Source organism: Myxine glutinosa, chromosome 13 (assembly GCF_964187855.1).
Source record: "Myxine glutinosa chromosome 13, kmMyxGlut1.1, whole genome shotgun sequence".
NCBI classification, from domain to species: domain Eukaryota; kingdom Metazoa; phylum Chordata; class Myxini; order Myxiniformes; family Myxinidae; genus Myxine; species Myxine glutinosa.
In genome coordinates this window covers 31,359,606-31,376,259 of record NC_136273.1, presented here as the reverse complement: position 1 = coordinate 31,376,259, position 16,654 = coordinate 31,359,606, and the positions used below count along the sequence as shown (strand labels likewise).

Here is a 16,654-nt window from a genome sequence, read left to right as displayed (position 1 = left end):
CGGTCCACCAGGTTTTGTCCAAATCTGTCCATAACTTTTTGAGATATCCTGCTCTATGTTGGTTTTAGCCCTATCCCCCAATGGTGAAGAATCACTTAAAAAATTAAATATTTCTCATATCCGAATCCATATTCAGATCTTCACCAAAATCGAATCGTCCTTGTCAGACACACAACATCTCCAGCAAGTTTCGTCCCAATCCCTCCACAACTTTTTGAGATATTTTGTTCACCAACAAACGGAGAGACGGGGGTGAAAACAACCTCCATCCACCTTTGGTGGCGGAGGTAATTAATGCTATAAATAATATTAACGACAATAATAATATTAGTATCATTTGGCAATAATAATAATAATAATAATAACGAAGTCTTCGAGACAACGATTGTGTTAAGCATGTTTAAACATGTACAAGAGAAAGTAGATGATAGAAAAGAAAGGTGAGAGGAAACCTGCGCATGCGTACTGAGTATTTCTAGATTTCCATCCCATAATTATGACGCCTCAACTTTATACTGTCACACCATTGGCTGAGCGGTGCGGTTGTCGGGGCAACGGGTGGGATGGTCTCCAGCACACCTCGACCGAGCCAATAAAGTCCCGTGACCGGCGCGTAGTTCGTGCGCGGGTGTTTTTATATTTTACGGTTTTCTAATTTTGTTTTTATTTTTGTGGAGATCTTGTCAATCATGAGGGAAATCGTGCATCTGCAGGCCGGTCAGTGCGGGAACCAGATCGGCGCCAAGGTGAATATATATACTGTATATATATATATATATAAGCGTGTCGGTGATCGATCGGTGATTGTGAATGTTTTCGATGTTAAATATATTTTTTACGCGGGAAATGGTCTTAGGTTAACATGTTAATTATTTGGTCGATTACTGCGTTTGCGCCTTTATCGGTCTTTGTCATATCTTGAGTTAAAATCTGAGGTGAGTTTTGAAATGTAAATGATCTTACGCTTATGTCGACATTAATATTGTCATTTGAAATGTTTCACCTTGTACTCCAATTTACGCTCTTCTCAGATGCGATGTTTGGTGCCGTTTTCATTAAAAACTCCCCTTGTTTAAATTGTTCATTTTGATTGAACGAGAGGGGTTGTTTTGAGGATGCGCGCGAAAATGAGGTGTTTATGGTCTGGTCGCAAGGGTGGGGAGGTGGGGGGGGGGGGGGGGGAGGGGTTTATGGTCGGGTCCGCAAGGGTGGGGAGGTGGGGGGGGGAGGGGTTTATGGTCGGGTCCGCAAGGGTGGGGAGGTGGGGGGGAGGGAGGGCTTTATGGTCGGGTCCGCAAGGGTGGGGAGGTGGGGGGGAGGGAGGGCTTTATGGTCGGGTCCGCAAGGGTGGGGAGGTGGGGGGGGGGGAGGGGTTTATGGTCGGGTCCGCAAGGGTGGGGAGGTGGGGGGGAGGGAGGGCTTTATGGTCGGGTCCGCAAGGGTTGGGAGGTGGGGGGAAGGGAGGGGTTTATGGTCGGGTCCGCAAGGGTGGGGAGGTGAGGGGAAGGTAGGGGTTTATGGTCGGGTCCGCAAGGGTGGGGGGAGGGGAGGTGTTTATGGTCTGGTCGCAAGGGTGGGGAGGTGGGGGGGGGGGGGGAGGGGTTTATGGTCGGATCCGCAACGTTGGGGGGAGGGGAGGTGTTTATGGTCGGGTCGCAATGGTGGGGGCGGCAGGGTTGATGGTCGAGTCCGTGACGGGGAGGGGGAATTTATGGTGTGAGGGTTGGAGGTCGGGTCGAAAGTGATATGGGGGGGGTGGAGGAGGTGGGGGGGGGGGAGGGGTTTATGGTCGGATCCGCAACGTTGTGGGGAGGGGAGGGGTTTATGGTCGGATCCGCAACGTTGTGGGGAGGGGAGGTGTTTATGGTCGGGTCGCAATGGTGGGGGCGGCAGGGTTGATGGTCGAGTCCGTGACGGGGAGGGGGAATTTATGGTGTGAGGGTTGGAGGTCGGGTCGAAAGTGATATGGGGGGGTGGAGGAGGTGGTCTGGTGGTCGGGTGGAAAGGTGCACTTGGTTGTTGGTGGTTGGGACGAGAGGGGTTGTTGTTGGTGGTTGGGACGAGAGGGGGGTGGTTGGTGGTTGGGACGAGAGGGACGGGGTTGTTGTTGGTGGTTGGGACGAGAGGGACGGGGTTGTTGTTGGTGGTTGGGACGAGAGGGGTGGTTGGTGGTTGGGACGAGAGGGACGGGGTTGTTGGTGGTTGGGACGAGAGGGGTTGTTGTTGGTGGTTGGGACGAGAGGGGTTGTTGTTGGTGGTTGGGACGAGAGGGGTGGTTGGTGGTTGGGACGAGAGGGACGGGGTTGTTGTTGGTGGTTGGGACGAGAGGGGTGGTTGGTGGTTGGGACGAGAGGGACGGGGTTGTTGGTGGTTGGGACGAGAGGAGAGGAGCGGGGAAGAGGGGGGTGGGGAGGGGGGGAGGTTGGTGTTCGGGTTTGAGGGGAGGAGGGATGATTGGGGATTGGGTAAGAACTTTCTGATTAACAGAATATCGTAAAAATTTAAATTACGGGGTAGCATGAAATCGCAATTTTGTAAGACAAGGTTTGTCTTTAAGTACCGATGCTGCACTCACGCTACTTGTATTTGTATTGACATACTTTCGATAGGTTGACCTACAACATGTTGATTATTCATTTGCGGTTAAAACGTTTTGTTGTGCAATAAAGCGACGATGAATCGTCACAAATGAACGATGTGAGTTCTATTTTGTATACGTGTTCAAACTAACTGTCCTCTTCCCTGTACACCTGAGATAGACGGATCAAATTGTTGTAACAAGTCCTCGTCCATGACTTGGCCTACCGACGTTACCCCAACCATGATCCTCCACCCAATGAGGCCAGAAACACGAACATGTTCTGTAACGTATCATAATCGCAGCCGGACGCAGGGTAAACCTATTGTCCCCTCTGGGTAGGGGAGTAATAAGGGGGTGTCAGTGGCCTGCACAGTGAGAAGCGGCGGGTGGGCACTGGGCATGGCATGGCATGTTTGTGGTGAAAATGTGAGGACAGAATCATGGTCGAGGTATTTTACACATGGAATGCTCAAGAGGAAGGTGATTGCTCCAGGTCCAGGTAATGGGTTTCGACTGGAATTTTGATAAGCGGTGGGCCGAAAGCGTCGCAGCGACATCCTAGGATCCCAAGCCGGCACCCTAACCGCTAAGCCAACACCAGGCTTACCATATATATTACCATCCTGTGGTAAAGGTGAAGTACCCTTTTGGTAAACTCCTTGGTGTTGCTGAGCTCCGTTGGAGTCCTCACCAGGGTTTTGTTTATTGTAGCAACCGCTACCTCGTTGCTGTGCAACGTTTTATTAGCTCTGGGAATAAAGCCATTTCTGTTTGATCAATTGGCTTTTGCTGCCCTTGCTGCCCTTGCTGCCCTTGCTGCCCTTTTGCTGCCCTTGCTGCCCTTGCTGCCCTTTTGCTGCCATTGCTGCCCTTGCTGCCCTTGCTGCCCTTGCTGCCCTTGCTGCCCTTGCTACCCTTGCTGCCCTTTTGCTGCCCTTGCTGCCCTTTTGCTGCCATTGCTGCCATTGCTGCCCTTGCTGCCCTTTTGCTGCCCTTGCTGCCCTTGCTACCCTTGCTGCCCTTTTCCTGCCCTTGCTGCCCTTTTGCTGCCCTTGCTGCCCTTGCTGCCCTTGCTGCCCTTGCTGCCCTTGCTACCCTTGCTGCCCTTTTGCTGCCCTTGCTGCCCTTTTGCTGCCATTGCTGCCATTGCTGCCCTTGCTGCCCTTGCTGCCCTTGCTGCCCTTGCTGCCCTTGCTACCCTTGCTGCCCTTTTGCTGCCCTTGCTGCCCTTTTGCTGCCATTGCTGCCCTTGCTACCCTTGCCGCCCTTTTGCTGCCCTTGCTGCCATTTTGCTGCCATTGCTGCCCTTTTGCTGCCCTTGCTACCCTTGCTACCCTTGCTGCCCTTTTGCTGCCCTTGCTGCCCTTTTGCTGCCCTTGTGTGAATAAATTACTGCTTTTTGAAAGGGAATAAAATAAAATTTAAACTCGAACGGCACTCGGTAGAGTCCTTCTGGGAATTGTCTATCTTACCACTTTTGCGTCTTGACTGTTCACACCTGGCTCGAGACCGTCAGATCAAACCAGCGGAGTTACCACTTGGATGAGAGGTCTCTACCTACGCAAGGCCTACTATTTTAGGCCATGAGTTAGGGGTTGGGATGGCTTGTTGCAAGGAGCTTGGCCATTTGGCCCATCAGGCCTGTGCTGTCCACACCACACCACATCAGTTCAATTTATTAGTTGACTTGACTTTATTTCATGCACCTATGGTAGGACATGCCCCAAAGGACCTCCTCCTGTATAATTTTTAATGATTATGACGTCATAGGCAACTGTCACATGGTATGGGTGCCATCTTGTAAAAAACCGAAAGAAGTTGCACCTCTATATCTCCGAAAGCGCTGCATAGAAAAAAATTGAGACATGGCTCATTGTAAAGAACTCTCCATGGGGAATAACATGTTAATGATGATGTCATAGGTGCCTCCATTATGACGTCATAATTCGACAAGTACAAAACTTCATCCGATCAAGATGAAATTTCTTGAGCGTCATTAAAGGATAAATTGGTAGAGGAAAAAAACAAAACGCCATCGGTCACATGTTTCGGCCGCCATATTTGTTTTAAAACAAAAGCCTTAAAAAACACAAATGCATCCTGGCATGGGTCTGCAATCTCCGATTGATCTTGTTTTTGTACTGCATTTGGCTTGATACGCAATTGATAATTATATAAAACTATGATAGGAGATTGTTTTTGACAATATGTATCAAGTTGTCACTTTAAGCTCATTTAATAACATTTTATTGGGTCGAGCAGGTTGGTGCAGAGGAAGCACACTTGACTCTTGACCTATTTGTTTGTTTTGACTCACAGCCTTATTATAAAATGACGATGCTCTGATTGGTGCTTCCAGGCAGGTTGAGTGATATGCCGCCTGTCCCTCAGATGTTAAAGTCTGACATCCCATCTGCGAGCATTACTTTTTGGCTGTAAAAGATGTCAGGGTGGTAGGCATGTTGATGCCGATGGCATATTGGACAAACTACAAATTCCTGCTCGAATCTCCTTTACTTGAAAGTCGAGCCTGGCCAATTGGTTTGTCAGCCTTCGGCCAATCTACCTGCTGTGGGCCGACCCCACGAGATGGTTCAAGTAATTGGGCCTGTCAGTGGTTTTATAGCATGTGGAGTTGATTGGGCAAGTTGAAATTAAATTATTATTTTTTTGGTTTCAAATGATGTTTATCAATTTTGTGATTTACGGCTTCTTTGCAATGAGTTGTAAAATATTTTATACATAGGTATTTTTTTTCTTGTTTAATAAGCTATTGCTGTTCTTGGCACAGTTCTGGGAGGTTATCAGCGATGAGCATGGCATTGACCCCACTGGATCGTTCAATGGCGACAGTGATCTGCAACTGGAAAGGATCAACGTCTACTACAACGAGGCTGCTGGTGTGTACGCCATCCTCTACCATCCCCTACACCTCCCCTCGTAACCTCAAGTGGCTTGTTTGATGATGTAATATCAAGTGGTCACCTGTGGTCGTTGGGAATTCAAGTGCAAAACGTAAATGTTTCAATGCCCCTGATTTTTTGACCTTTGGACCTGTGGGTGTTTTGAGATGGTAGGTATACTCGTTCCATGTTGTAGTTGAGTGTCTGTTTCACAGAAAGCAGGTTAATGTGATCTGACTCTATTTTAAATGAAATGGTCCTTGGATGACAATCTCTAACACCTCCATAAATGCGCTGGTAAATACTTGGAACCTTATAAATGTGGGTGGTTCTCGCAGTTTCAATGAATTGCGGCACCATATTGGGCTTGGGTGGTGAGTAAGGTTTGATCCGGAATCGTTGACATCGTTCGTCACAGGTGGACAAATTTGCTTGTAATTCCTGTGAAGGTAGAGCTGCATTAAAAATAAATTCATGAAAATTCCCATCTAATAACACTGCAAATTCCCTTATTTATTTTTGTCCCCCGTCGCTCAGCGGAGCGAAAGGGGGACTATGGCTTTCCCGTGCGTGCGTGCGTAAGCGAAGGACCGCATTCGAATTTGGTGTCTGGGTGCAACCCACGTCAAAATCCAAGATGGCCGCCGCCATGTATGTCTGATGCCATGTATGTCTGAACCTTGTAACCTGCATATCTTGAAAAATAAGCGAAGTACCAACTTCTAATCTGGTGTGTGGGTGTATCTATTGGGTCGCTACGTCAAAATCCAAGATGGCCACCACGATGTATGTCCAAACCTTGTGAGATGAATATCTTGAAAAATAAGCGAAGTACCAACTTCTAATTTGGTGTGTGGGTGTATCTCGCCATATGGAAGAATGCTATTGAAAATTGGGTCGCCACGTCAAAATCCAAGATGGCCGCCACCATATATATGTCTGAACCTTGTGAGTGAAATATCTTGAAAAATAAGCGAAGTACCAACTTCTAATTTGGTGTGTGGGTGTATCTCGCCATAAGGAAGAACGCTATTGAAAATTAGGTCGCCATGTCAAAATCCAAGATGGCCGCCGCCATGTATGTCTGAATCTTGTGAGAAGAATATCTTGAAAGATAAGCGAAGTACCAACTTCTAATTTGGTGTGTGGGTGTATCTCGGCATAAGGAAGACCGCTATTGTAAAGTGGGTCGCCACGTCAAAATCCAGGACGGCCGCCACCATATATATGTCTGAACCTTGTGAGCGAAATATCTTGAAAAATAAGCGAAGTACCTTCTGGTGTGTAGGTGTATCTAGGCACAAGGAAGAACGCTATTGAAAATTGGGTTGCCACGTCAAAATCCAAGATGGCCACCTCCATGTATGTCTGACCCTTGTGAGCGAAATATCGTATCATAGCATGTTTTCTGCGTGTTCCACTTTGTCAACTCACATCACTTCCCCGACGGGGGACCTAGGCGTCACGCTTGTTTAATACAGAGTCGAGGCTCGTGTAAGAGCAAACGCATCGAACACAAAAATACAAAGGGACACACAAAACATATAATAAAGGGAATGGGAGATGAGGGGCAAAGAGGGAGGCACACAAGCAACAGTAGAGAACAGAGACAGCGGTATATCTGTGGAAGAGAGAGGGCAGGAGTGGGGTACACGGTATAAAGCAAATGAATACTACTCGGAATTTCAGGAGTGAAGTCAGAGATTGGAAGAGGTGGATTTGAGGTGTTTTAACGGGGGTAGAAAAGATCAAGGTTTTGGATGGGGGAAGATAAGAGATGGTGGTGAACAGCTGTTGTAAAGACCTGGAGGGAGGAGTGGGATTGAAGAGAGTGAGGGAGTTTGTTCCAGAGGCGGGAGAAAAGAGGAATGAAGGAGTGAAGGTGAGCAGAGAGCCTAGATTTTGGCAGTTTCACCATAAGAGGGTTGCTGGCAGATCTTGTGCGACCTGCAGGAATATTTGGAGGACAGCTGGGGGAGCTAGGCCGGAGTGGAGGGCTTCCCTTCCTCGGAACTTCAATCCACAATGAGGTCTTTCATCACATCATGCCCGTGCAACTGTCTCCATCTTGTGGTTTGTCCGTGCTCTATCGTTTTAAATGACGAAGGTCGAGCAAGGAAGCAGCACATGCCATTTTAAATCTTGCGTGTGACTTGGTTGATGTTCGAACATCTGACATCCCAGATTTGTAGTGGACGCTCGAACCATTAAGCCAATCTTGTGAAAGACCAACAATAAAAGGTAAATAATATGGGATAACCACATCTACCACTTTTACGTGGGGGTTGCGTTCCTGGAAACCTCATAAAATAATACCAATCGGGTGTTAACCCATAGTTGGAGTAAGAAGTTTCAAACCTAAAAGTCTTTGTACAAATCGAATTTAGCATTTAATGTGGAACATCGCTTTGCTGTTTGCTTGAAAATTGGGTGAGAGATATTTAATTTGCTTGTTTCACACCTTTGTTGAACCTTGTAGCAGGGAAATACGTTCCACGTGCGGTGCTGGTGGACCTTGAGCCGGGCACCATGGACTCTGTGCGCTCTGGTCCTTTTAGTCAGATCTTCAGGCCCGACAACTTTATATTCGGTGAGTAGTTTGTAAGAAGACCATCCTTTTCGAGCGATTCTGTACAAGTTTGCTCGAGCGAGCAGCTATTTGGTGGAGGAGGCGGTACAAATGCCGAAGTTGCTTTAATAAATGCATGTTTGTGTACGTTGTTTTTAATCCAGAAATCTAGTCTCATTGAGGAGGTCGGAGCATATCGCTGCCATAAGTGATTATATGGTGGGGATACGTTCCTGGTAATTTGTAGGTTCAGGGATTTCATTTGTGCAGACTTTATGCATCTTTCAGACGATGAGATGGTGCAGGTGGAGGTGTGCAACCTTTAAACGAAGCGACGTTATTCTAGCGTGCCTTTACTTGTTTTGTCTGCTTTGTAGTGCTTGTGTGAGTCTGTACTGCATCGCCTTTTGAAGTGTTGTTGATATTCCACCTCTGTTACATGTTTCATTGAAGTGCATTGACATGGTAAATTAATTATTTATGGTAATATTGAGTGCTAAAACTTTGGTATTTGGAATTTTGCTGTTGACTAGAGAGCTCACAGAGAGCATGGAGCTTATGCATACATGTGTTTGAGCTGTCTACTTGGAGTCGCCATGATGGCCTAGCTTTAAACTGTCACCCTGGTGTTTCGTATGTACGATGAGGCTTGGTGTGTATTGTCTTGTGTCCCATCTGCTAACATTGGTTGCAAGCTAAATATACCACTGTGTCCTTCACCAAGAGATGAGCGATCGCTGACACTTGTCCTGTTTGGTCGAACATCAGGCATCACCAGCCGGTCCGTGAAATACTTGCTCTGTAAGCATTTCCTAGCTGACCCCAAAAGGTGGGAATAATTTGGGGCATTAAGGATGTGGTAGTGCTAATAGTTCAGATGGCATGCAATTACAGACAACTTTCTGTTTGAATGGGTATGACTGCCTGATTGATGTACATTTTGATTTGTTTAAGAGCCTTTGTGCTGTTTTATGTCCATATGTACATGCAGTATATTTACTTTCACAATAACTTTACTACATTGTTTTTAATTATCCTTAATGACTATTTACATTGTTTTTACTTATTAATATGATTAATATAATATTAATATGTATGTATATGTATATATACAGGGTGAGCCAGAAATATGGTCATTTTTGAAATTCGTGTGAAGGAAATAAAAAATTGTATTTCAAAATAAATTCCTTCATGATATTGAAGTACATAGCATGCATTTTTATTATTTTTCTTTTTTACTGAATTAGTTTTGCAGAAGCGACCCAATGACGTGGCTTCAGCAATACGGTGCAACCTCCCACACCACCAGAGTGTCCATGAATAATGTAAGGGCGCTCTTTCCAAAGCATGTCATTTCCAAAAACGGCGATATTCCATGGCCAGCGAGGTCACCCGATTTGACTACATGTGATTATTTATATCTAAAGGATAAAGTGTATGTTAACCGTCCACAAACTCTTCATGAACTTAAGGAAAACGTCAGACGCGAAATCAATGATATTGATGTGGCCATGTTGCAGAACGTCATGAATAATTGGCGTCCAAGATTGGAGGAATGTGTCGGACGAAATGGTGCGCATCTCCTCGATGTTCTTTTCCACAAATAAATGGCATGTTATGTACTTCACTTTCTTGTGATAATTTGTTTTGAAATACAATTTTTAAATTTCCTTCATACAAATTTCAAAAATGACCATATTTCAAGCTCACCGTGTGTGTGTGTGTGTGTGTGTGTGTGTGTGTGTGTGTGTGTGTGTGTGTGTGTGTGTGTGTGTGTGTGTGTGTGTGTGTGTGTGTGTGTGTGTGTGTGTGTGTGTGTGTGTGTGTGTGTGTGTGTGTGTGTGTGTGTGTGTGTGTGTGTGTGTGTGTGTGTGCAGTCACATGAAAAAGTAAGTACACCCCATGTAAAGTTTTGACTTTTTCAACATATTTCAACATACAGCTATTTGATCTTCATTTCAACAATATTGATAGATAAAGGTGATATAATATGACAAATATCATGAAACATTTACATTTTGTAGTCCATTGTATAATTTAAATAAACATAAATGCAAATTTCACATGTGGAAAAAGTAAGTACACCCCTACATTTATCACTACTTCAAATACCTAAAATTAGAATCAGGTGCACCAGTTCAGGTGCAAATGATTAGAACATCATGAGAGAGGATCTTGGAGGAACCTGTCTTATTTAAACCTCAGACATTTAGTTTGGTTTGCTCTTTCTTGTTGAAGTATGCGGCGACACCATGCCTAGATCAAAAGAGCTCTCTGAGGCCTTCAGAAAGAAGGTTATAGATGCCTACGAGTCTGGGAAGGGATGTAAAAAGATCTCCAAACAATTTGAAATCAATCATTCGACTGTCAAGAAGATCATCTACAAGTGGAGAAGATTCCAAACAACTGCCAACTTGTTGAGGCCAGGCCGCCCCAGCAAGTTCAGCCCGAGAATAGACCGCAAGATACTGAAAGAGGTCTCTAAGAACCCCAGAATGTCATCACGGGACCTACAGGTAGCTCTTGCCACTGTTGATGTCAACGTGCACGAGTCTACCATTAGAAAGAGGCTGCACAAATTTGATCTACATGGGAGGCGTGCCAGGAGGAAACCTTTGCTGTCCAGAAAGAACATCAGGGCAAGACTAAAGTTTGCCAATGAACACCTAGGCAAAGACCAGCACTTCTGGAACAATGTGCTCTGGACAGATGAGTCAAAGGTAGAGCTATTTGGCCACAGTACCAGAAGACATGTTTGGCGAAAACCAAAGACAGCAATTGACCACAAGAACCTGATACCAACTGCAAAGCATGGTGGTGGAAATATTATGGTTTGGGGCAGCTTTGCTGCGTCAGGGCCTGGGCAGCTCACCATCATAGAATCCACTATGAATTCTTCATTGTACCAGAGGGTGCTTGAGGTTAATGTGAGGCCATCTGTCGGAGAGTTGAAGCTCAACCGAAGGTGGACCTTGCAACATGACAATGACCCTAAACTTACCAGTAAATCCACCAAGGAATGGCTGAAAAGAAAGAAATGGAGGGTTCTGGAATGGCCAAGTCAAAGGCCGGATCTAAATCCCATCGAGATGTTGTGGGGGGATTTGAAACGAGCTGTGCATGCAAGAAACCCCTCAAACATGGCACAGCTGAAAGAATTCTGCATGGAGGAGTGGGCAAACATTTCTCCCAGTCGATGTCAGAGACTGGGAGACAGTTATAAGAAACGCCTACTCGAGGTTGTTTCTGCCAAATGGGGGCAATACCACCTATGAGAACCAAGGGTGTACTTACTTTTTCCACGTGCGAAATTTGCATTTATGTTTATTTAAATTATACAATGGACTACAAAATGTAAATGTTTCATGATATTTGTTATATTATATAACCTTTATCTATCAATATTGTTAAAATGAAGATCAAATAGCTGTATGTTGAAATATGTTGAAAAGTCAAAACTTTGCATGGGGTGTACTTACTTTTTCACGTGACTGTACATATATATATAATTGTTTTTTGTTTTTCTTTAACTAAAGAAGCACACTGACCTTATGACATGACACTGACGTCATGTACATCAATTGTACCGACACTTGTTGTTAACAGGTTGTGCAGCAATTGCTGGGGTGAGACTCAATCTGTGCCTTGCTTCCTAGTCAAGTTAGGGGGTTCAACCTGTGTATATTAACGGCTTCGGTTGGTCACAAATAAACAATTTGCAGTATGTTGTCCTGATGAGAGAAAAATAAGCCCTCGTCGTGACGGCATGGTGTTGAAGTTGTGGGGACTCACTCCTTTGGAGGAGGGGTCCAATTGTATGACCATGCATTCTGGCCCTTTGGGGTCAGGATGCATGTTTTGATTGACCATGTGTTCAGCCTTTGGGTTGAGGTGCATGTGTATGCCAATGGGACAGTCTTGATAGACGGTGTGCCTTGGCCGTGGGGTCAAGGTGCATGTCCAAGGCTGTTTAAATGTTTGATATTTTACCTTTTTTATTAGAAAAAAGGCAGGCCTCATAAGGCCCATAATGAGGGCAAAACCCAGATTGACATCTCTGCCTTTGTCTATTTGTGACCAAAGAGCTTTAATCTCAGTCCGCAAAGACTTGACTTCCACACGGATGCCTCCTAGTTGGGAGGTGATGTGTTGGTATAATTTATGTACATGACGTCAGTGTCATGTCATAAGGTTAGCGTGCTTCTTCAGTTAAATTTAATATTCCTGACTGCAAACCTCCTAATTGTTGATGAGCAGGGCAGAGACAACGTGTCAGCGTGGCAGGCGACACTTGTTAACAAGTTGTGCAGCAATTGCTGGGGTGAGACTCGATCTGTGCCTTGATTCCGAGTCAAGTTAGGGGGGGTGTGTGTCTGTGTGTCAGTGGGTGTGTGTTCGTTCATTCCGCTTTGAGAAATAGGGTCCAGGACTAACTCGTTCTCAAACCAGGGACTGTCTATTACCCCGTGCAAGTGAAGCGAAACGTAGGGTTAAATTAATTGGTTGACTTTGTCTGTCTACAAATTTCAGTTTATGATCAGGGAACGACTTGACTTCAATTTGGTTATGGCTCCACCAAAACGCCACCACCTCCACCCAACAAAACCAGAAACTCTACCAGAAAGTTAATGTAAAGGGGGTGCCAATTTTGATTCAAACAGCTGCTTGAAGTAAATGTATTTTATTTGCCAGATATAGGGTGCCCATTTATATGAACTTTTCTAGAGCATTACTTGGGTCCTCTTAAGCCCCAGTCACACCGGGCCTGCGACCAGGTTACGACCTGGGCTTTTTTTTTTTTTTTTTTTTTTGTATACTGAATCGAGGCACGTGAAAGAGCTAACATTTACTTCACAAACAAATCAACCAGACAAACAAAATATATAAAAAGAGGGAGTGGAAGACAAGATGGGGAGAGAAGGGGAAGCACACAAACACAACAACATTTGAGTGCAGGGAGATGGGGGAAGATAAGAGATGGTGGTGAACAGCTGTTTTAAAGACAAGGAGGGAGGAGTGGGATTGAAGGGAGTGGGGGAGTTTATTCCAGAGGCGGGGAAAAAGGGGAATGAAAGAGTGAAGGTGAGCAGAGAGCCTAGATTTTGGCAGTTTAACCATAAGAGGGTTGCAGGCAGATCTTGTGCGACCTGTAGGAATATTTGCGGGACAGAGCCCAGAGAGAGCTGGGGGGGCAAGGCCAGAGAGGAGTCGGTAGAAGACGGAAAGACCACCTACCTGCCTGCGGTGAGTGAGTGAGAGGCCCTTGGAGTTGGCTTCATCGCGGGAGATTCCAATGATTCTGAACGCTTTGGTTTCAACAGCGTGAAGACGAGCTAGGTGTGAGGCAGGAGCACCAGCCCAGAGGGGAGAGCAGTATTCCATTGAGCTGCGGATGAAAGCCTTGTATGTGGTGAGGAGCTCAGGTGTGCCAAGGAAGGACTTCACACGACGGAGGATGCCCAGTCGGCGACTGGCTTTGGAGGCCAGATTAGAAATGTGGGTTTCCCAGGAAAGATCATGGCAGATAGTGAGACCCAAAAGCTTGAGTGACAGAACTTCTTGGAGAGGATTATTCATAAAGTGGATGGGAGGGTTGTCCAGTCGGTCTTTTCGGAGAGACATCGTAAGAGTGTGAGATTTGTCAGGATTGAAAGACATGTTCCACTTGTTTGCCCAGTCTGTGATTTTGTCCAGGTCTGCAGAGAGTGAGGAGGCTGCAGACTGCCGATCTGAGGGATGAGGAATGGAGCGGCAGAGAGTGGAGTCATCAGCAAAGAGATGGAGAGGATTTTCAAGAGAGTCAGAGAGATCATTGATGAAGACCAGAAAAAGCACAGGGCCCAGAACACTGCCTTGGGGAACTCCAGCCTGAACAGGAAGGGGGGATGAGAGAAACCCATTCAGGGCCACACGTTGACCACAGGGCCACTAGAGAGGAAGTCCGCCAGCCATGCGTGGACCAGCCAGCTGCGACCGAAAATTTTGTGAATCGCGGGCAAATCGTAGAAAGAGCGCGCGACTGGTCGCAGAGGTCGCAGAGGTCGTGGGTGATCGCCAGAGCAAAATCAGTTGCAGCAAGGTCGATGGTCATGTTCAAAACTTCTGACCTGCGATTCCAAATCGTAAGAGGTCGCAGACAGGTCTTACATGGTCGTACCACCAGTCGTGCATGGACGCACCACCAGTCGTGCATAATCGCAGGTCAAGTAGTCGCACGATTGGTCGTGCTACTGGTCCTGCCACCTGACGATTGGCGGTGCCACCTGGCGTTCAACCTCACGATCGAGCCTGCGAGCGTTCGCAGGTCGCCGCGATTGATTGTCCGAGCGGTCGCAAGTCGCCACGATTGACCGTACAATTGGTCGCTGATCGCCACCACTATTCGCACGATTACCTACGATTGATCTTGCAATCGATCTTCTCCAATCGTTGGTGATCGCACAACCACGCGTCCCACCAATCGTACGATGACCCCTAAGACCAATCGCTGTTTGCGATCGCAAATGGAGAGCGTAGCAAACATTGACGATTGGTCGTACCTCGGCCAGATTGCCATCAATCGCACGATCCAGAAATCGTACGATCCGGTGTGACTGAGGCCTTAAGAACACAAGGGTAGTCCAGCATGCCTGCGAGATTTTTTTTTGAATGTCCCTTATTTTCTATTGTTTGGCAATTTCTACAAGCTATGGTACATACCCTTTTATAAAGGGGCCTTTTCGATGCCCCTGGAATTTTTCCCAACAATGAACACTCTCGTGTGGGTGTACTTTGAAGATGTAATGTTTGATGAAATGGCATATTTGCACGTGTTGTTATTACAAATTAGGTTGGCTGACAGTGAGCAACTGAGCTAACAATTAATTTGTGCTATGAAGCTTGTAAGTAACCACCACTCAAATATTGATTGTTTCAATGTCAATTTGACACTTGTGTGAGCTGTCAGAATTCCCCCTTTCAAAGTGAGGTATTTATTGAAATTCGCCAAGAAAGTGCAGTGCCATGACACTTGTCTTTAATTTCTTTTTCTTTGCTTGTTCAGGTCAGAGTGGTGCAGGAAATAACTGGGCCAAGGGTCACTACACTGAGGGTGCGGAGCTGGTGGACTCTGTGCTGGATGTGGTGCGGAAGGAGGCTGAAAGCTGCGACTGCCTGCAGGGCTTTCAGCTGACTCACTCTCTGGGGGGTGGTACGGGGTCTGGCATGGGTACGCTCCTCATCAGCAAGATCCGTGAAGAGTACCCCGACCGTATCATGAACACCTTCAGTGTGGTGCCCTCACCTAAAGTCAGTGACACTGTGGTGGAGCCTTACAATGCTACACTGTCGGTACACCAACTGGTAGAAAACACCGACGAAACATACTGCATCGACAATGAAGCTCTGTATGATATCTGCTTCCGTACCCTCAAGCTGACAACCCCCACTTACGGGGACCTCAACCACCTAGTGTCTGCTACCATGAGTGGAGTGACCACATGTCTGCGTTTCCCTGGACAGCTCAATGCTGACCTGCGGAAGTTGGCCGTCAACATGGTTCCCTTCCCACGGCTCCACTTCTTCATGCCCGGCTTTGCCCCACTTACGGCTCGTGGTAGTCAGCAGTACCGGGCACTCACTGTTCCTGAGCTCACACAGCAGATGTTTGACTCTAAAAACATGATGGCTGCTTGTGACCCACGTCACGGCCGCTACCTCACTGTGGCAGCCATTTTCCGTGGCCGAATGTCGATGAAGGAAGTGGATGAGCAGATGTTGAATGTCCAGAACAAGAACAGCAGCTACTTTGTGGAGTGGATCCCAAACAATGTAAAGACCGCAGTGTGTGACATCCCACCTCGTGGTCTCAAGATGTCCTCCACTTTCATTGGGAACAGCACGGCCATCCAGGAACTGTTTAAACGCATTTCGGAGCAGTTCACCGCCATGTTCCGGCGCAAGGCCTTCCTTCACTGGTACACGGGCGAGGGCATGGATGAGATGGAGTTCACCGAGGCAGAGAGCAACATGAACGACCTCGTTTCCGAGTACCAGCAGTACCAGGATGCCACAGCGGAAGATGAAGGAGATTTTGAAGATGAAGGCGATGAGGAGTTGGCTTGATGCATTTTGTCTCCTTCTTCCTCCTTCTCTTGTTAATTATGTTTATCTTTTTCCTTCTTCAAAGATCACTCGCGCATTCAAATAAAAATGTTAAGCAAGTATGCTGGTTTTGCCGTTGAATTATTTGCATCTGGTGGTAAATCTTTCACAGGCATTTTTACATTGCATTTCTAACGAGAACGGCACTCGGTAGAGAGCATACCTACACCAGGCTGAACAGTTTACGTTTTGTATCCGATTAATAGGTCGGATCTGGATTTGGACCTGAAGAAAAAGCTAATATCCTTGTTCTTGTCGCCTAACAAGCTCATCCACCTAGTTTTGTTATAAGTCACAGACAACTTTTTTTTTGAAATATAATGCTTTGCCCTATAACTCAATGCTATAATGCTACACTGTCGGTACACCAACTGGTAGAAAACACCGACGAAACATACTGCATCGACAATGAAGCTCTGTATGATACCTGCTTCCGTACCTTCCATGTGGTCACAATGC

General features: G+C 46.3%; 1 protein-coding gene across 1 annotated transcript; it reads left to right on the top strand.

The window, feature by feature from the left end:
• Window positions 1-580: 580 nt before the first annotated feature.
• LOC144888633 (tubulin beta-4B chain-like) lies at window positions 581-16,255 on the top strand. Its single transcript, XM_078767249.1, has 4 exons — window positions 581-746; window positions 5,373-5,481; window positions 7,964-8,074; window positions 15,096-16,255. Exons 1-4 carry the CDS (start codon window positions 690-692, stop codon window positions 16,154-16,156), a joined length of 1,338 nt encoding a protein of 445 aa, XP_078623375.1. The 5' UTR covers window positions 581-689; the 3' UTR covers window positions 16,157-16,255.
• Window positions 16,256-16,654: the final 399 nt, after the last annotated feature.